This window comes from Astatotilapia calliptera, chromosome 22 (assembly GCF_964374335.1).
Source record: "Astatotilapia calliptera chromosome 22, fAstCal68.1, whole genome shotgun sequence".
In the NCBI taxonomy this organism is placed as follows: Eukaryota; Metazoa; Chordata; class Actinopteri; order Cichliformes; family Cichlidae; genus Astatotilapia; species Astatotilapia calliptera.
The window spans coordinates 2,219,815-2,241,219 of record NC_137442.1 but is presented as its reverse complement, the minus strand read 5'-3'; the positions used below and the strand labels follow the sequence as shown (position 1 = coordinate 2,241,219).

The 21,405-nt window shown below is 40.3% G+C and overlaps 2 protein-coding genes and 1 long non-coding RNA gene across 10 annotated transcripts in view; 1 reads left to right on the top strand and 2 right to left on the bottom strand.

Moving 5' to 3' along the window:
- The window catches only part of col14a1b (collagen, type XIV, alpha 1b), a 164,630-nt gene extending 157,146 nt beyond the window's left edge, over positions 1–7,484 (top strand). For 2 of the 6 annotated variants that reach the window (XM_026156694.2, XM_026156700.2), the window contains 4 exons: positions 8–196; positions 474–551; positions 1,180–1,335; positions 4,920–7,484. In XM_026156694.2, the coding sequence (XP_026012479.2) occupies positions 8–196; positions 474–551; positions 1,180–1,335; positions 4,920–5,200 (704 nt within the window). In that variant the 3' untranslated portion in view covers positions 5,201–7,484. The other 4 variants (XM_026156695.2, XM_026156696.2, XM_026156699.2 and 1 more) reach the window with 4 other exon arrangements.
- A 1,004-nt stretch (positions 7,485–8,488) lies between these two features.
- Positions 8,489–21,405, bottom strand: part of LOC113014104 (CD209 antigen-like protein C) — a 41,397-nt gene continuing 28,480 nt past the window's right edge. Inside the window, exons 6-8 of one of the 3 annotated variants that reach the window (XR_013904877.1) lie at positions 11,549–11,661; positions 10,536–10,820; positions 8,489–8,571 (exon numbers count right to left, since the gene is read on the bottom strand). Coding sequence is in view for 2 of the 3 variants with exons in the window: in XM_080296721.1 (XP_080152847.1) it covers positions 10,703–10,820; positions 11,549–11,661 (231 nt within the window). In the remaining variant the exon portion in view is untranslated. Of the gene's footprint in view, positions 10,821–11,548; positions 11,662–21,405 lie in introns of all 3 variants that reach the window. The other 2 variants (XM_080296721.1, XM_080296722.1) reach the window with 2 other exon arrangements.
- On the bottom strand, positions 17,220–20,242 carry LOC145423823 (uncharacterized). Its single transcript, XR_013904878.1, has 3 exons — positions 19,897–20,242; positions 17,554–19,039; positions 17,220–17,468 (listed from the first exon to the last, which is right to left on the bottom strand). It is a non-coding gene; the product is annotated as an uncharacterized LOC145423823 (long non-coding RNA).

Below are 21,405 nucleotides of genomic sequence, written 5' to 3'. Positions count from 1 at the left end.
TTTTCAGGCCACATGGCGCGCTACAACAGCATCCTGAACCACGTGCCGAGTCCTCCGGTGTCAATCCGCACAGTTCCCGGACCACCGGGAGAGCCTGGTCGAGAAGGACCCCCAGGACCACAGGGAGAACAGGGACCCCCAGGCAGACCAGGCTTCCCAGGACAAAATGGACAGAATGGGCAACCAGGAGAAAGAGGCAAGTTTAACAAAACAGTAAAACTCTGTTACCGTTTAAATCAGTGTGAACTGAGGGGCTGCCACACGGCCCAGTATAAAATAAATACAAAATTATTTTGAACTGCAAACGATGCAAAGCTGCACTGGTTCAGTCTAACAGCAAAAAATTAATAAAAAGTCAGAAATGTGCAGGAAAGGTCGAACTTCCTGACTTTCTCCATGTTACAGTGTATCTGTATGGAATGACACAAAATATAGAAATTTAAGCAGTATTTATTTCTGTTGTGTGTTTCCAGGACAACCAGGAGAGAAGGGTGATAAGGGATCTCCAGGTGTGGGTGTACAAGGACCCAGAGGACCTCCAGGACCACCTGGTAACTTATTTTCCTGCTAAGCCTTTCTGAACCATCCCAGTGATGCAGTGAAGAAAGTCCTGAACACGATTGTCTGATTAGTAAAAGAAAAAATGTTTCACATGTTTCACATGGATCATTAAGATGTTGTAAAATCCACAAATTCAACAGAAAATATAATTTTTTATCAAATGTCTTAACTGACATGGTAAGATTATTATTTTTATTATTAGTATTAGTACTAGTGTTGTTGTTGTTTTTCTGAACTGAACCAAAAAATGTGAACAAATTGTCTCTAAAATTAAATAGTTGATATAATTTTTCTGTAGTTTTAGTTGTTGAGATGTTATTAAGTTAATTCTGAGTGCCATTTAAAAATGTCTTAAACATTTATTACCGGGAAACGTCTGGAAGTACTTTAACTACTCGACTCTGACCATAAAACCATTAAAATAATCACTTTGATAGCTGCACAGTGTTTTTCTGTCCTCTGACTGACAGAACGCAGGAGAAAACACAAACACATGTTGTGATAACTTCGGGCTCACAGTCGGGGTTCTTATGACTGATGATGAGTTTGACCTCAGAGTGATTCTGTAATTCTAACATTCAGTTTTGTTTTCTAAACTCTTCATCCTCTTCCTCCCAGGTCCCCAGGGACAGGGCAGACCAGGTAGCTCTGGACCCTCAGGACGACCTGGAAATCCCGGAGTACCCGGTCGGCCCGGAGCCCCCGGACCCATCGGCCCCCAGGGGCCTCCGGGTTACTGTGATCAGAACTCCTGTGTGGGCTACAATGTTGGAGGTACGTAGTCTCAGAAATATGAGGAAACTATGATCCACCGGTGTTATCAAGACTCTGATTCTGGTAGTTTTTAATCGTGCTGCTTTCTCTGGAGTTTTTCATCAAAGGAAAATACTGAGATCTTTGCCCTGGAGCTCTTTGCTCTGGAGCTCTTTGCCCTGGAGCTCTTTGCTCTGGAGCTCTTTGCCCTGGAGCTCTTTGCCCTGGAGCTCTTTGCCCTGGAGCTCTTTGCTCTGGAGCTCTTGTTGTCAACCACATGATTAAAGCAGCAGCCTCCACCGTGACTGTTGTGTAATTACAGCCACAGACTGAAGAGGCTGTAATGAGACAAACCTGCATGTTTGTTCAAATATGTGAACAGAAGAAACTTTTTAACTGAGCATGAAAACATTTCACTGCTGATTGTATTTGGACTGAAGGCATGAGGACAGATGTTCAGTTCTTGTGGTTCATTTTCACACTGAAAAGCTGCCACTGAGTTAAACAGAGTGCATGTGACAGAAGTGGGCATGAAACACTGCGTGTATAAAGGTTCATTTACACTCTGGAACCCTGCTTTCAAAAACTGACAGAAATTTAAAACCTCATGAAGCTGAATTTAAGAAAAAAGTGACGTCCGGCCACAAGGTGGCGCTAAACATGTTCTAAGAACTTTAGACACTTATTTCTTAATTCCACCTTAACAATCAGTCTGTGCCGGTCTGTGAGAGCAGCCTTCATGGTGTAAATGAGCCTTTATACATTTAGTGCTTCACATAAAGTCATCCACCCACACTCAGTGTATCTGAAGGTGAAACACGTTCAGATACACTCACAGCTAAGATGCAGGATTCAGTTTCACAAACAGCAGTGTGTGTGTTGAAGTTAAGAAACACAGAAATTCATCTTCAGTGTGTGATTTTTACATTTTGTACTATTTCAAATATCATGCAGCGCACTGGGCTCAGAAAACAGACTCGATGCAGCGACAGAGACAGAGATGATGTCTTTAACCATTTAGCCTCAAAGTGGTCGTGCTACGGACTTTAAAGGCTCATTTCACCCAAAATAATCAACTCTGAGCAGAATTTGTTGAGACAGTTTGTTTCTGAACATTTGAGTCAAAACAGCTGAGTTTTTAAAGTTTATTTATTCTGCTGCTTCTTATTTTAAATATCATACACAGACTTTTACAGTGGTAGATTTTTCTGTTGATGCTAAAGATGATCAAAATGAGGTTCAGTTTGTTGAACTGAGACTAGATGTTGAGTAAAGATGCTGATTATTTGACTTCAAAGTGAAAAATAAAAGAACAGAATATTTTATTGTGGTTAAAACTCATTTAAACGACAGATCTTTGAACATCAGCTCTGGAAGGAAGTAGAAGGAAAAAGCCTCAAAAACATGTTTTATTCCACACGTGGTCATAAACTCTGCATCTTAACATCTCAGTTGGTGCTAAATCACTCTGTGCAGTGAGTGTGGGTTTAATGTGTTGCTGGAAAGATGCTCCATGCAGGGTTTTCTAATGCATGCATTAGTTATTAAATGTCACCATATAAACATTCAACAAATGACTTTACAAAATCCACATGAAAGTTGCAGGTGATGAAGCAGCACTGCAGGCAGATGTTACCTTGCAGCATCAGTCTGTTCTCCCTCCTGCTGCAGGCAAAGACCCAGGAGGCATTTCTATCTGAGCAGCTTCACAGCTGATCCCTCACATGCATCCTGATCACTGTTAGTTTGCACCAATCACAAGTCAGCAAACATGTTTTTGAGAGGCTAAAGAAAACCCTGCAGGAGTCATCTTCAGCATGTTCTGTGCATGTTGGTGCTACATCACTGATGTGTTTGAGGTTAAAGGTCACACAGTGGCCTAAACGGAGCTGTGCAGCTTGCAGTCTGCAGGGTGGTCATGTGAGTAATGTCTGCATGTTGTAATCAATCTTCTGTCTCTGTGTTTGTGTCTCCACATCTCTGTCTTCACCTTCTTTTATCCCCCATAATAACCCACAACAGAATATTACTGAGACGTTCACAAATAATCAAACAGGGCTGTGCAATTCATTTGTTTTGTCTCGTGCTATAAATCCAATGCACCCTTTTTCCTTCCCAGTGTCCACTTTCACCCCCTCTCTAAAACCTTAAATCCCTGACAGTCAGTGGCAGGTTCAATGTAGCACCATCAGAATTATTGCTATGATCCAAACAACCCCACATGTTAGACCACATGTGACTTCAACCATGATGTGGCTTCAGTTAAGTTTGCATACACTCATGATGGGCGGGAATGTGGTAGTAATTTGGAGCTTTTTAGGATTTCTTTGAACTCTTCTTTTTCCAGGCTGGAATGATTGTAAAGCTTAAATCTTTAATGACTTATGGATCTGGATTAAAAGTATGCAAACACTCAAACTAATATGTGGTTAAATATACCTTCAGGCAAGCTGCACTTCAACCAGATGCTTTTGTTAGCCATCAACAAGCTTCTGGCATATTTCTGACCTGATGATGGACCACTCATCCAGGAAGAATTGGGAGGGATCATTTAAATTTGCTGGTTTCCTGGCAGACATTCCTGATCTGTCAGAGGACTCACAGGACGTTGACCATAATCATAACATTTTGTAAGAGATATATTGCTCCCAGTATTACACAGACATGAATTACTTAGAGAACAACATGCAATTATATATCATCATCTGAGCTGATCATCAGCAGATGTAATCTTAACCACATCAAAGACCATTATTATTATTACTTCCTGTAGTTGTAGATCCCTAAAAGTCAAACGTAGATTTGGTGCACATGAATCTAGAGTGGCTCACTGAGGTGCCGTATACAAACAGCACTACTTTATGTGATGCATTTGTTGCTTGTTTTAATTTTTTGTTGTATTTTTTAGGAGCAAGAAAAATATGGAATTATCAGTAGTTTGATAAAGAAATACTGTGAGCATTGACACGGTCGTCCTCTCCTTACCTTTTCTTCTAGATTATGATCGTCCAATTCCTCTTTTTTAATTCCCAGACTCCACTGACTTAATACAAACTCCTGTAACTCGTCCTAAACACTCATCTGCACGACAACTTTGAATATTTTTGCACGTTAAGTATCCAGATGCTTATCATTTGAAAGACAATATCTGAAAACATTGTTACTTAAAATATGACAGTTTGAATGATGTCATACTTGGCTGGTAATACTTAGACATTTGTACAAAATGTCTCACAAAACGTAAACATCAAAGCTCAGTCTGACTTATTTAAAGCTTTTTATCCTAACGACCCTCAATATTGTCAACACTGACTTTCTAACCCAGACTCACACATCCTGACTGGGTAACCCAAACTTTAAACTCCTCACCTTATTAACTGACTCATAAACCTGACCTGGTAACCTTTGGTAACCCTTGTCTCTGTGTCTCTTGCTCCTTCCTTCTTACCCACCCCTTTGTTCTTGCTAACCCAATCAAAACCCTACAAATTGCTCCCAAACACTGCTTCCTGTGGTGGCGGGGTCGGCCATCTTTGTTTTGGGCTTTTCACTGCCTATCCGCCGGGCTGCTGGTTGGCTCATTGCCTGGTTGGTCGGCATCACAGAAGGCGAGGATGTCACTGACGGCGGCGCTGTCCCCGCAGTCCAACTACCACCCAGCGTCTTCCAGAACTACGGCGAGGTCGAGGAAGACGATCCGTACCGCTACTACCAGCCCAACTACCCGGCCCCTCGACCAGTGGCGCCTGATGATCCCGCACTGGCCCTGGGTGACATTGAGCTGAGGTCTCCTGGCGTCTACCGCACCTCTCGGAGTGTGAAGGAGGAGGAAGAGAAAGTCGGGACGAAGAGGCGACTAAAGAGAGGCGCTGCGTGGACTAACTGAGAGGAGTTGATTCTGATTGGGCGGCTCGGCGCTGCTATGGACTAATCAACAAGTGCCTGATGTAAAGGATTTCTTATGGACATTGTAGAGGGACGGGAAGGGATACCAGTCGGGACTATTGTAACATCTATGCTACATTAAGAAAACTTTCAAAACAATTTACATTTTGTTTTTCATTTGTCAACAATATTGTTTGGAAATCGTCGGATCTTAAAGAGGGTTCATGTTTCACAGGTGAACTGTTCTCACAGACTGTATAACAAAGGTTCATGTAGCCACCAATGACGTTCCCCGCTGGTTTCTAACGTTTCCTTTTGAATCCTGTTTGGTTTCCTGATGCTGTTTAAAGAAGCAAGGGATCAATGTGAGAAACCAGTGGAAATGGTCAAGGGGTCGTGACCTCTCAGTTCATAGACACATTAAAGTACAGTAACGTGTCAAAACTGGGCAAAAACACAGCCGTCCATTATTTTTAACTGCTTCAATAAGGATGATGGGGAGGAACAGAGTCTCTCCTAGTTAACACACAGTGAGTGGTTTATCACAGGGCTGTCGGGCTGTTTGCTTCAACCAGTGGAATATTTAATTCTATCCACAAGAAGGGAAACCAGTACAACAAGAGACATAACCACTTATAGATACACATGGAAAATGAACACTAGGAACACTGGTGCCCTTCTCATTGTTCAGTCATTAACAGTTGTGCTTTAACATGAACTGACCAAGATGTAAACGATCTAAATGGGCCTCAGAATGTAAATGTCTTTGAAGCAGAGTTTGAATCTCTGCAGTCATCAGGACACAGCTGCTGGATCCCAGGTTAACTTCAATCTACGACTCTATACTCCATCTACTTTAATGTCTGCATTAAATTCTGTCATTACAAAGTAAACACAGCTTGAAGCAGATTGTTGAACAAAGTAAATAAAACCCTGACAAATATCTAAATGTACCACTGCTTACCTTCAGTCCCTCTGATGATAAATGGTCCCTCAGCTAAATCAAACCTGCTCCCTCAGTCCTCACAACAGCAGCTGAACTGCTCTGAACTCTGCATCTACACACAGATGATCTAAACTAATGGAGCCTTAAACCACGCCCCACTTTATCATTTTTATTCTTTATTGGACAGTTGATTAAATAAAGTGGGTTTTAAAGAAGACTGAAAACGACTGATTTTGACCCTGAAAGTTTCAACTTTAAGGTCACAGATCGACTATGTCAGTTTCCCCACAGACTTCTGTCAAACGCTGCCACCTTCTGGTCATCAGAGAGAATTTAGGGTTCAAGGCTAATCAGACGTAGAAGCTACATCCTTCTTTTATATACAGTCTGTAACTGTCCCTGTGGTCGTTAATCAGAGACTCGTCTGTCATTTATATTTTTAACCTGGTTGGTTAAGTGCCTCCAAACGGTCCAGCAACAACTTATTTCAAACGGTCTCCTTCATTATTTTTTCTTTAAAGCCTGTTAGTCTTACAAGATTTTATTTTACTCTGTTGCTTCTCTGACAGAAAAAATAAAATAAAAATATCCAAAAGGTTTTGATTTAAATTGCAAAGTATTTGATGACAATGATGTAATCTGTTAGTGTGTTGGTCCTGTCCTGCATCAGTCTGATTATTACCTCCAGTGTCTTTGTTTTAAAGCCTTTTTATGTAAAGTTTTGCATGTTTTTGTTTATTTCAGTTACCATGCAGTGTATCATTTTCTAATCATAGAGCCATACAAACATTTTATTGTTACATATTCATATTATTTTGTAGTGCAGGTGTTGTCGCAGTATTAAGCTCAAACTGGTCTCTGTGTTTGGGGAGGCTGATGAAAATATAAGTTGTAAAAACTGAGATTCTTTCTGTGTAAATGTATTTTGGTTCAGTTTGTCAACCCACAGTTTTACTCAGAGAAGCAAATTTAACAAAGTTTAGTTGGAAAAAATGTTATTTTTCACAACGCTCTGTTTCTTACTTGGTGTTTTTATTTAGTTATCACTTCATTTCTTGTCTTTATATTCAGACTTTAATCCTTTAGTCTCATTGTCTGAAAAAAATCCCAGTTACGTGGAGGACTATGCTTTTATTCAACCTTGTTTGATGTGAATTTGGCCAGAATTTGAACTTTGAACTTTCCTTCTGAGTTTAGTGTTTTGAAGCCTTCAGGTCTGTGAGGAGAGCAGTTCCCTCTACACCTCCGACCAGAATGTTTAAAAAATAAAATCAAGGAATTAATTTATTTTTCACTGGTGTTGATTTCTGAGAACAATAAAACTGAAGTACAACCATCAGTGCTGCCTGTGTGTGTGTTGGTTGTAAATGTGTTGCTGGACTGAAGTCTGATTAAACTTGAAGTGAGCAGGAAGCCTGTTGGAGCTGCAACAGCAGGAGGCTGACTGGAAACTTTGAGGTGAGTTGAAGTTTAAAATTACACACATTATATTTGTTACACAGCAGACGATATTTAATATATTTAAGGGACAATTTACATTAAATGAAAGAAAAACTTGTGGTGACCAGGAACATATGCAGATGTCATCTGACAAATGTTCATTTACGACCCATAAATGTCCATAACACCAATTCTGGGACCAATGATCAGCCTGTCCACCCGTCCCCACCTCTGACTGCTCCAACAACAACAAAGCACCAGTCAGTTTGTAGCGCCTCCTACTGGCAGAGGGCCCACAGTCCTGTTAACACAAAGCTCAAGGTGGGATCCTGACGTCACGTTCATTATTGAGGTGAGTCTTGTTTTTCTCTTCATGGAGGTCACACTTGTTCACACTCATCCTTCGTTTATATGTTTATGTTAAATCTACACTGACCTGTACCCCGTGCTGTGACCTACACGGCAGCCTGTGACCAGAGATGTAGCAACACGTTGCACAACGATGTTTCAATGCACAAAACATCTTCAGTTTAGAGCTGACACGTTTGGGACGTTGCAGACGATTACAGATTTTGTTCATGTGCATTTTGTCTAAAGAGTGAAACATTTCAAATCTGACACGACATCAAAATATTTATGCAAACAAATCAATCTTGTTGCTGAACTTTGAATTAATCTTTGACAGAGGTCACTGGTGGTGATTAGACTCTTATCTTCCAATATTTATTATATTGGGAAATATAATGAATATTGTAAAAATAATGAAAAAGCATTAAACTAAAATTTAATGGGTAAAAAATCATGAAAATATTTGAAGTTGAAAAACCTGAAAAACACCCAGAACTGTAGTTTTAGGACCAACAGGCTGATGAATAAACCAAGTAAAGCAAAGTAAAGACAAGCTGCACTTTGACTTTTATTAGAACAATTTGCTGGAACTACAGAGTAATGAAGTACTTCAAGGTTTTGTGTGGATGACTTCCAACCTGTCATGAATCGCTGTGCGGCAGGCAGGAGTTGGACCCAAAATGCAGGACTCACAGACTCGGGGAGGTGAACTCAAAACACAGCTTTATTTGCTGGCAGGGAAAAAACATACAAACTAATCTAAACTGGGAACTAAAAACTCACAGGGAGATCCACACAGCATGAGGGACGACGCGACACGGACTCAGAGAAACACAGGGTTTAAATTAGAGATGGACCGATCCGATATTACGTATCGGTATCGGTCCGATACTGACCTAAATTACTGGATCGGATATCGGAGAAAAATAAAAAATGTAATCGATCCATTAAATATCACGAAAGCACCTCACAAAACTTGCAACACGCCGTAACTCACCTCAGAACGTTAGCACGTCGGAGCAGTATGCATCACGTGATAGAGCGGCTGTGGCATGCGGGACCTGTCGGTGGTCTGGATAGCATTTGGAGCTTCGCTAGCAACCCGGCATTTCATCTCCGACAAAGTTATCCCCGAGAGAAGTAAAGCAAGTGTGTAAGTCCATCTCTGAATGTTTGTAAAGCATTCCTGCGTTAAGCTTACCAAACGATATATGGAGCGACTGCCTCTTCTTGCTGCTACTTCAATCATGAAACTGCTTGATGATCAGCTGATCGGCTTTTCTCTCTAGTTTGTTTTTGGTCCACTTTGCACCAGAAAGAGGAAACCAGCGGCTGAACAACAGCAGCACGTTTAAGCTTGATCAGCTGTTGTTAGAATGTATTTAATATTACTTTCTACTCGAGGATCTTTTTCTACGTAGCTGACGCTGGTAACTGTGCAGGGGCGGATCTAGCAAAGTTTAGCCGGGGGGGCCGATAGGGCATTAACAGAGAAAAGGGGGCACAAAGACATACTTTTCTTTCTTATTCTCATTTAAAATGTCTAGCTTTTAATAAATAATTATCTGACACCCAAAGTTTTAATTTGATATAAATGAATAGAAGTCCATTACTGTATATAGTGACTATTAAGTCTAATATATATACCCTAGTAAGCTATAGTACTTTTTCCTTTGGGAAGGTACCATCTTGTTGAAGAAAGATGTTGAATCTATTTAATATTTCTTGAAAAATTATTGATTTCTGTGCATTTTTTTTTCACACTGCATCAAATTAAGGTTGATTACGTCGATTAAGCATCATGAGGTGGAGCGTGAGGGGTGGTTCCCTATTTTTTATTTATTTATTTTTGTTGTTGCTGGGAGTTGGAACCCTATTAGTTAGGTTGCTTAATATTTACGCTAAGTACTCTTTAAAATACCAGAATAGGGAGGATGGTGTAGGTTGAAGTTTATTAGATTGATCAGTATTGCTGAACTATGAAATATTTTTTTTTGCATACAGGTATAACAGAATAGCTTTAGTGTAGTTGTTGTTTTAAACTTGAGTATGAACTTATACAAAATGCAGCAAGATATTTAAAAAACAGTTTTGTTGATTAAAAAACACTATATCGGATTCATATCGGTATCGGCAGATATCCAAATTTATGATATCGGTATCGGACATAAAAAAGTGGTATCGTGCCATCTCTAGTTTAAATACACTGGGAAGTAACGAGGGGAATGAGACACAGAAGGAGGGCACAGCTGGGAGAAATCAGGACTGACGAGACAAGCAAAGCAGGACGCATTCACATAAGACACAGACCTTCAAAGTAAAACAGGAAGTATGACACAGAGACGCGAACTAGACTAGGGGAGACAGAGCAACTAAGAAACACGGAGACATAACCATAAGGCACAGGACTCTAAGAACCGAAAGACACAGAGGGGAACTCAAACATGCAGACACAGACTTACACAGAACAGAGGGGACACAGAGAAACATGAAGGACAAGGGATCGAAACTAGAAACCATAGAATAACTCACAAGTACAATAATACAAAAATCACAAGGAACTAAAAACGCTGAGTCAGGAGACCCAGGACCGTGACACAACCTTACTGTACAGCACAGAGCACAGAGGGACAATATATGTAATCAATATATGATGCAGAATGAACAAGACTGTAAAGACTGTAAGCTGAGTCTGAGGCTCATGCAGGACATTTCATAGTGAGGTGTCTTTGGTTGGATTATTCAAACATTTACATCAAAGCACCAAACTCATTTCTCACAGATGAAGGTCTTTGAATCAGAATAAGACTTTGTCCATCTCCCATCACCGTCACAGCAGACTGCATAGTGACCAGAATAAGGATCTGACCATCCTTCTGCCCAGAACCTGTCAGAGAGATCAAATCTGATATGAAACTGGACTAAACTCATAACTATTGTCACATTCATATAAATATGCGTCTCTTTTGGAATATTTCCAATATTTGCTGTATTTCTTTCCCAGGTTTCTCGCCCACTTTCCCTCCTTTAGACTTTTCTCTGAGAATCATCATGCACACTAAAACAGCTTTCAAGCTTTGATGAATATGAAATCTTCCTGCTGTAAAAATGGAGAATAAAAAGAAGTCAGAGCTGACTTTCTGCTGTTTGAAACTGTTTTGTCAGCTGTTTACAGACATCACTTTGAAATGTGTGTCTATCAGGTCATATTTACTGAAGCTTCTTCCTTCATATGTTCTGAAGTTTTACAAACACCAAAGAAGAAGAGACAGGAATTCTCTGAAACACTTTTTGTTCTGTGAGAAAAGAAACATTACAGCACAAAAACATGAAGACAAATTGAACAAAGTGAAATGTGTCGGTCGCTGCTTTGAACATGTTTCAATCCTGATTCCTTCAAACTGACTTGTTGTAACTGAACGTCATCACAGACTGCAGATGAAGAGAGTTCAAGCACAGCTGTTCATTCAAAGGAGGATTTCTGCTTTTCTTTACATTCAGTTTGTGGGGCTGTTGGAAAATAGCTCAGCTCATGTATTGCTGATCTATCTTCCAAAACATCAGTGTTTCACTTCTAAATAATAACTCTGGAATAGAAACAAACTAATGTCTCACCTTTCTGTCAGCGCTGATCCGTCCACCCATTCCCATTCATATCCTCCTGATGTCTGTTTGGCTTCCAGACCAATCCAGGACTCTCCTCTCAGGTTCAGTTCATTGACAAATTCCTGTTTGAGAAGAGACACAAATATTGTCTCCAGTCATGATTCAGCACTTCTGTTGTAGTGACATCATCTTGTGAACATGTCTGAAGGAAGAATAACTGTGATGAAACTTTTCTTCCATTGTGCAGAAATCAGAAAGAGCCAAAGAATCGATGAATATCAGCTCCTCCTGTAGCTCAGTCAGTGTTGCAGTGGAATCAGTGTTAACAAATCATTTGATTCAGTTGGATTGAATCAGAAAAATAATCTGGATTATGAGGATTTCTCTCATTTTATAACATTTCTGTTATTTCAATGTTTTGTGTTGACTTGGTTTCTAAGGATCATCTGAACTGGTTCCCATTTAATCCTGGTTCTTTAACTGCTTTGAATTCCTCTCCTTCATAATTCAATGTGAATCTCCAGTTTGCTGTATTGTAATCGATCCACCTCCCAAATCCTGCAATCATTTCCTGAATGGATTCTCTAATCTTCTCTCATCGGTTATTGTTCATAAAGTCATTTTAGTAGATGAGTCTAATTTACTTATTGATGATCCCTCTAACAACACTGCCACACAATTGATGAACACTGCAGCATCATTTCATGTAGTGCATCATGTTGTCGGCCCCACACATAACGCTTACCTTCCACATGTCTGACCTACTATCCAATCACAGACGTATCATCTTTGACAGGCTTACAGTCAGTGTTGTCTTCCCAGAGACAAACTGCTGTCACTCCCATGTCTTCTAATGACTGTGGACATTTTTCGATTTCTTCACTGGCAACATCAACAGTATCAGGTCAGAGTTCAAGTCTGTACCTCTTCAACCGCCCCAAGTCTCTCCTCCAGTTCTGTTGTTGGAGTTCAAACTCCTTCCTGCTGCCATCTCCCCCTGACTTCTCTCTATTAGAAACCAGTCCCTTTCATTTCAGCTGACTTTCAAACAGCCAGAGTCTTTGTGAGTGGGATCAACCCTCCTTACATCCCACTGTTTTAAATCAAGTTGCTCGTCAGCTCCTTCAGATCTTTGATCAATTCCAACCTGGTTCCAGACAAACCACAGCACTGAAACAGCTTTCATGAAAGTTACTAACCAGATTCTTCTGCGCTGGGATAAAGACTCCATTTGAGTCCTGCTTGACTTCTCTGCAGCCTTCATACTGTTGATGGTGCTCCTCTTATTAACACAGTCAAAGGAGCTTGCAAAGAAAAGCGTCTGGACTTCTTTAAGTTACTTGAAGACGTTTCACCTCTCATCCGAGAAGCTTCTTCAGTTCTAAGGTCAAATGGTGGAGAGTCCCAGATATAAACCTAGTGGGAGTTTCCCCCCACAGAGGGACAAAAGGACCCCCTGATGATCCTCTAATCGCCTGAGCCAAGGTGTGGAACTGGGTGTGGGCCCCAATCAGCCAGAGTTTCGGGTGGGTTCATTGTGACCAAAGACCACAACATCACTGTTTTACCAGCTGATAAGGGAAGATGCACCGTGGTCCTAAACACTACAGATTACCACACAAAGATCACTACTCTCCTCAGTGACAACAATACCTACGAAGCCTTAAAGCGAGACCCCACAAGCAGCTACAAAAAGAAAGTTATAGCTTGCCTTCAAGACTTTGAAAAGGACAAAATTATTGACCGCCTCACATATCACCGCCTTTACCCAGGGGATGCCATACCCTGCATCTACGGACTTCCTAAAATCCACAAGGAAGCGGTCCCACTCAGACCCATAGTCAGTAGCATAAACTCAGCCACTTATAACATTGTTAAACACCTTGCTACCATCCTTGCTCCTCTCGTGGGGAACACCCCACACCACATCAAGAACTCCACCGACTTCACCGACAAGGTCCAGAAACTTACCCTGGATCCAGATGAAACCATGGTGTCCTTTGATGTAGTCTCTCTCTTCACTTGCATACCCACCACAGAGGCCGTGGAGACTGTCAGAAAACGACTACAAGAAGACAGCTCCTTGGAGGAAAGGACCAACTTCACAAGAAAGGCTCTTGGCTCTTTCAAAGGAAGAGTACCCAGCCACTGGTAAAGATATGTGGATGATACCTGGGTCAAAATCAAGACACAAGAAGTGGAATCCTTCACTGCGCACATTAACGCTGTGGATAAAAACATCAAGTTCACCAGGGAAGACACAAAGGATAACTGTTTGCCTTTCCTGGACTGCGCTGTGCACATTGAAGAGAACGGCAACCTCAACATCGAAGTTTACCGGAAGCCCACACACACGGACCAGTACCTCCTCTTTGACTCCCATCACCCTCTGGAACACAAACTTGGAGTAATCAGGACCCTACACCACCGGGCAGAACAGCCTGAAGGAAAAAAGAAGGAACACACACATGTAAAGGAAGCACTCAAAACGTGCGGCTATCCTAAATGGGCGTTCTTAAAGTCAGCAAAGAGGCAAAGAAAAGAAGATCAGACACCAGCGAGGGAGGATAAGAAGGACAGACGCAACAACATTGTCATCCCCTATGTAGCCGGTGTATCAGAGGAACTCAGGAGAGTTTTCTCCAAGCACGACATCACAGTGTACTTCAGACCAAGCAACACACTCAGACAGAAACTGGTTCACCCAAAAGACAAAACTCCTAAACACAAGCTTAACAATGTGGTGTATGCTGTACAGTGCAGCGAGGAATGTCCAGACCTCTACATTGGAGAGACCAAACCACTTCACAAGTGCATGGCACAACACAGAAGAGCCACCTCCACAGGACAAGACTCAGCAGTCCATCTGCATCTAAAGGATATGTTCACATTTTGGACAGAGAGGACAGATGGTTTGAAAGAGGAGTGAAAGAAGCATCTATGTCCACTGTGAGCGACCATCTTTGAATATCAAACAGATACTTCATATTAATCAACGTGTGTCCTCATCTGAGTCCCACATGCCTCAGTCCTTGGACCAGTTCTGTTCTCTTTATAAATGCTGCCCCTGTGACATCTGCTTAATGGTTTTAATGGGATCTCCTAGCACTGCTGTGCAGATGACACACACACTAATGCTTTTCTGTCGAGCCTCTCCTGCCTCAGTGAATGCTTCTCTGTCATCACTTCATGGATTTAAACTTCCTTCATCTCAAACTGAAGTTGTGCTGTTTGGCTCAGTTTCTCTGAGGAGGTCAGTCAGTACATCGTCCCCCTCACCAGTAACATCCAATCACCTGTTAAAGATCATTTTGAACCAACAGCTGCATTTTGAGCCTCACATGTCAAAGGTCAGCCAGTCTTGTTTCCTTTAGCTCAGAAATATTGCAAAGATCAAATCTTTACTGTGATTCAATCATCTGGAACTTTGAGTTCATACTTTCTCCTGCCTGATTATTGTAATTCACTTTTCACCTGCATTTCTCAGTCCTCCATAGTTGGTCTGCAGTTAGTGCAGAACTCAGCAGCAAGGCTGCAAACAAAACCTGGCCTGCAGTCTCATATCTCACCTATTCTTGCTAGAGATGGCACGATACCACTTTTTTATGTCCGATACCGATACCGATATCATAAATTTGGATATCTGCCGATACCGATATGAATCCGATATAGTGTTTTTTAATCAACAAAACTTGTTTTTTTTAATATCTTGCTGCATTTTGTATAAGTTCATACTCAAGTTTAAAACAACAACTACACTAAAGCTATTCTGTTATACCTGTATGCAAAAAAAAATGTTTCATAGTTCAGCAATACTGATCAATCTAATAAACTTAAACCTACACCATCCTCCCTATTCTGGTATTTTAAAGAGTACTTAGCGTAAATATTAAGCAACCTAACTAATAGGGTTCCAACTCCCAGCAACAAAAATAAATAAATAAAAAATGGGGAACCACCCCTCACGCTCCACCTCATGATGCTTAATCGACGTAATCAACCTTAATTTGATGCAGTGTGAAAAAAATGCACAGAAATCAATTATTTTTCAAGAAATATTAAATAGATTCAACATCTTTCTTCAACAAAATTGCAGACTGCACAGATGGTACCTTCCCAAAGGAAAAAGTACTATAGCTTACTAGGGTATATATATTAGACTTAATAGTCACTATATACAGTAATTGACTTCTATTCATTTTACATCAAATTAAAACTTTGTGTGTCAGATAATTATTTATTAAAAGCTCGACATTTTAAATGAGAATAAGAAAGAAAAGTATGTCTTTGTGCCCCCTTTTCCCTGTTCATGCCCTATCGGCCCCCCTGGCTAAACTTTGCTAGATCCGCCCCTGCACAGTTACCAGCGTCAGCTGCATAGAAAAAGATCCTCCAGTAGAAAGTAATAATAAATAAATTCTAACAACAGCTTATCAAGCTTAAACGTGCTGCTGTTGTTCAGCCGCTGGTTTCCTCTTTCTGGTGCAAAGTGGGCCAAAAACAAACAACAGAGACGTACTCCCGACAGAAAAGCCGATCAGCTGATCATTAAGCAGTTTCATGATTGAAGTAGCAGCAAGAAGAGGCAGTCGCTCCATATATCGCTTGTTAAGCTTAACACAGGAATGCTTTACAAACATTCAGAGATGGACACTTGCTTTACTTCTCTCGGGGATAACTTTGTCGGAGATGAAATGCCAGGTTGCTAGCGAAGCTCCACATGCTATCCAGACCACCGACAGGTCCCGCATGCCACAGCCGCTCTATCACGTGATGCATACTGCTCCGACGTGCTAACGTTCTGAGGTGAGTTACGGCGTGTTGCAAGTTTTGTGAGGTGCTTTCGTGATATTTAATGGATCGGATTACATTTTTTATTTTTCTCCGATATCCGATCCAGTAATTTAGGTCAGTATCGGACCGATACCGATACGTAATATCGGATCGGTCCATCTCTAATTCTTGCTTCTCTTCACTGGCTTACAGTGAACTTCAGAATCCTCTTTTAAATCCTGTTATGAACATATAAAGCTGTGCATGAACAGGCCCCTGCTTATATAGCAGAGCTTCTTGGACCTTATCACTGCAGCCGGCCTCTCTGATCATCTAATCAGCGTCTCCCAACTGTCCCTCGCTCTGATTTGAACACCAGAGGCCATCGTGCTTTTGAGCTTGTTGCAGCCAAACTGTGGAACAGCCTTCCTCAGACTATCAGGTCAGCTGACTGTTAACGGCTGAAACTCATTTTTACAGGTTAGCTCTCCCTCAATCTTTTCCCCTTTATTTTCCTCCATAGTTTCTAACTGTTGTGTTTCTGATGGAATGAATGTGCTGCTTTGTTTATGTGTCTGTATGTTTGCACATGTATACTTATCATCAATGTGTGGCTTTAATTCACAGTATGAAGAACTTTGTAACTCACTGTCAGCTCCATCAAAGATCACACAGACATGAACAAACACACCCACCTGTTCCTCTTTGCTCTTTATCATCACCAGATCAGCTCCTCTGGTCTTACAGTGGTTTTGACTCTCAGACCAAGTTTTACTCTCAGTGTATTTAAAGTAAAACTTGCTTCCAAACCTCGTCCATTCTTCTGGACACCACTTCCCTTAAAGTCAAACACATGTTTTAAAGTCAGACTTTGTGTCCTGTTGTATCACATGAATCTTTGGTTCCTGTCATTTTCCCTGTAAATGCTTCATTTAAACTCAGGTTTTCTCTCTTATTCATAATGAACTGAAACTTACATTTATACAGAGAAACTGTTACACAGCATCAAACATTTAGGATTCAAAACAAAGACACAATCAGGTTATCACTGTGTAACACTGATGTTTTCTATCAGTTATTCAAACTTTATTACCTTCTATCTTCTCCTTCAGCTTCTTCACTTCTTCCTGTAACTGACTGTTGAGTCGTTTTGTCTCTGTAGAAAAAAACATGTTAAAAAATGTAAATATAAATTTTATCTGACATTAGTATTTTCTTGTTAATTTTAAATACTTTCTTACCTTGATGTTCAGTCTGTAGCTCGTTGTAACTGTGGTTCAGTTTATTGTGTTTGAAGTGAAGTTTGTTGAATTCACTCTTGTTCAAAGCATCTGAAATATTTCAGTGAAAGCAAAATAAAATAAAATAAAATAAAATGAGTGAAACGTTGAACAGAAATAATCTTCTTCCTCTGCTTTGTCAAATATATCAATAAGAGTCAGAAACTTGCAGCCATTGTTCTTTAACATGTCCTGTGGGTGGAGGTGTTAGAACTACAGGAAATCTGATGAGCTAAATACGTATCAACTGTGAACAAAAACCACTGACAAGATTCAGAATAATTGTGCTTCAGTGTGGAGGAAGAAGGTGAAGAGTCAAACAGCATTTCTACACCTGTAGTCAGAGATGTTATCTATATGCTTTGAAAGAATAGATGCTGACTCATGTGACATGTGCCTGTTCTCACTGAAAATATGTCTTTTTACATTCAGTCAAAGCTGCTCTGAGGTTTCAACACTTCCTCTTTCTGCTTATTTATAATTAATAAATGTTTCTTCCTGCAGCTTCCAGGAACTTCCTGCTTTCAGACGTCCTTTTGCAGGCGTCTCTGTTCTCACATCATAGATTTGTGATGTTTCTGCTGATCCAGCATTAAGTCTGTCACAGCTCCACCAGGAGCTAAAGGTCAGCTGAAGATCATCAACTGATTTAAAACATAGAATCAAACCACCTTAAAATCCAAACATCAGCAGCTGCTGGAAGTTTTCTCTGTGTTGTTGTTTTTGTTATTGTGGAGTCTTTACCTGATAATATAAAGAACCTCGAGGCAACTGTTGTTGTGATTTGATGTAATAAAAAAAGATTCATTGATATATCCCAGCAGATGAATGGAGCTAACATTAGCTTGTTAGCTACCTGCTTAATACAGCAAGTGAACTAACTAGTCGCACAATGACAGACGGCCACTGTCTAACATAGTGTGGCTGCACCTGCATCAGTCTGCAGCAGATGCTGCTGCCTGTCTGCTTTGTTGATGTAATCACAGAATCACCGTGTTGAGTGAAGAGTTTGAAGGAACAACAAGAACATTCACTCCACAACACACACAAGATATGAGCCAGGAATCATGCACACAGACACACACCTGCTAATCAGTGCTAAGTAACAGACTCATGAAATACTAGAAGCTCAGTCAGCAAAACCAACGTGTTGGTCAGGCTGTACCACACAGCAGCTCATATTATTGATCAGAGAATTCCATTTAAAATGCCACCGTGCAGTTTTTATGAAGAGGAAACTATCCTTAGAGACCAAAACTCATTTGGTCCTGAATGGAAACATGGTGCTCATTTTAACATGGGAGTGTATCATGAGCATGATAATAAAACTCCTCACAGCGTGTTGTGATTCCAGCCAGAATCAGCAGATACAGAACCACCAGCTTCACTTCAACAGCTCTGAAACAGCTTCTTTTCACAGCTGGAAGCTTCTTCTGGGCTTTTATTTCTACGAAGGCAAAATGGAGAGAAAAGAATTTGTTAATTTAATTATCAAACATGTTTTAATCATAATTTGTTTCCCATTTTTCAAGCGTATTTTATTGGTTTATCGTCAGAAAGACTTTCCACCTGCAGCCGACCTGATGATGAGCTGAACAAGTTCATTCCAGCAGTTTTGATATTTACAGGAGACTTTGTCACATGTTCGTCTTCAGGTGACTTTTACATATGTGAGAACAGAGACTCTGATTGACAGAGAAACGCTTTGATGTGACTCAGAAACAGACGAATGTGTATCAGCGTGTTTCACACAAAGACCAGATCATGAGGACAATGTTGGTTATTATAACATGAATATTATGTCATTAAAACAATATCTCCATGATTTGCTGAAATGAAAACAGAGTTGTTATTCATTGGTCTGATTTCCTGTCAGCTAAAACTAGCTGTGACAAGTGTGCTTCGAGTAGTTTCTGTGGTTATACTCGCTCCACAGTGTCGAGCAACACTTCCTTGTTTCTTATATTTCTGCCTTCACCACTGATCTGTGAGATAACTCCTCCAACACTTTTCTGTCAGCTTGTTTCTACACTTACTAAAATAACACACTGATACTTTAAACTAGACACTTTTTATCATTTATTCTCTAAATAAACAGAAAACATTAAAAAATATAGAAACATATAAACCATGATAAGAGCAGAGACTGCACACCTTCACCAAAGCTTGAACTTTCCTCCACACCATGAATAAACTGAGTCTCTGGATCCAAAAGCTTTGATGGATCTGTATTAGTTTGATATTTTATTGAGAAGATGGAAACAGTCTCTCCTGATTCCTGATGCCTCAGTATTTGATACTTACCTCCGTCCTGTGTTGAAACATGGACCTGACGGTCTGTGCAGGAGTCCACATTCTCATGGAGGAGGACCAGTCCCTCCAGTCTCTCTCCTCTGTCCTCTCCTTTGCTGTATTTCACATTCATGCTCAACTCTGGATCCTCATCAATGATGGAAGACATTTTAAGATGCTCAGTTTTCAGCAGTGTCAGTTTCCTGTGCAGCAGAGCCGTCACTCAGTCGCTGTGTTTCTCTGTTAACTGGAGCTTTTCTATGTGAAGCTGATTCTGATTCTGCAGTAAATCATAAGTAAATGTTGGTCCTCTGTATTCTGATGCTGCTGTCGCTTCGCTGTCTCTGTCTCTCTGTGAGCTGCTTTCAACAGGAGGTACAGACGTCATGACAGGAAAAGCTAAACCACATTTTGTTCATAGTTAGAATTAAAACTGATAACACAAAGTCCAGATAAACAGAATCAACTTTCTGGGTTTATTCAACAAATTAAACTAAATTTCCTTCAAAATAAAATGTTTGCATTTTATTTTATTCATGGTTTGAGTTTATGAACTCTACTTTTTCACAGATATTTCTTTGTTGTTGTTTTTTGGACAGAGACCATTGAAACAGTAAAGAAAGTGGAGAGAGAGGGGCTGAGCTGCAGCACAGAGCCTGGGCTGAACATGAACCTGAGCCTCTGCAGTACTTTTTACTGCTGCTAGTCTTTCTGTCCTGACAGATGTGATGATCTGATCTGTGACTAAATAAGAACACAGACGTGTTTATGTGACAGCCGAGTCACATGATGGAACAAATTTATAGGACAAAATGATAAAAGTGCATCTGAGCGGTTTCTGAAAATATTTTTCTTATCTGATATGAAACTCACGAATACGTTGTGCAACATGTAATGTGCCACGCATCCTCGTGTCCTCATTTGACATCATCAGATGTTACAGCCGAGATAAAATGGGGGGGGGGGGGGAGAGAGAGAGAGAGAGAGAGAGAGAGAGAGAGAGAGGTTGACAGCGAGTCTTGAGATGTGAGAGACTTGTCATGTTTAGTGTGTTTGGAGTGTGTAGATAGCAGTGTCAGGAAAGTTCCTATGAAAAAGTAATTAATTATAGTAACTAGTTACTTCTTCAAAAAGTAACTGAGTTACTAGATTCTAAAAGTAATTAATTACTTGAAAAGTAACTTTTGTGTTACTTTAAAAAAATGTTTAACACTCTGGGGTCCAGGGTATAATCCATTTTTAACTACTTTTGATGTTTCCTCCACATTTCACCTTTAAAAACTATTTACTTGCCTTGTTTGGTCTCATTCTCTTCAGCACAACCTCACGTGTCTGAATTTACAGTCATGTTTTCATTTTGACAAACTGTATTAACACAACTGATCAAAATCAGACAAAAAACTGTAACAACCACAAACATGTTTAATGATCATATTTCATAACTTTAAATGCAAATATAAACTGTCAATTTTAAAATCCTATGCACAAGTTTTGCAAACAACAAAGTTATTTGCATCCATT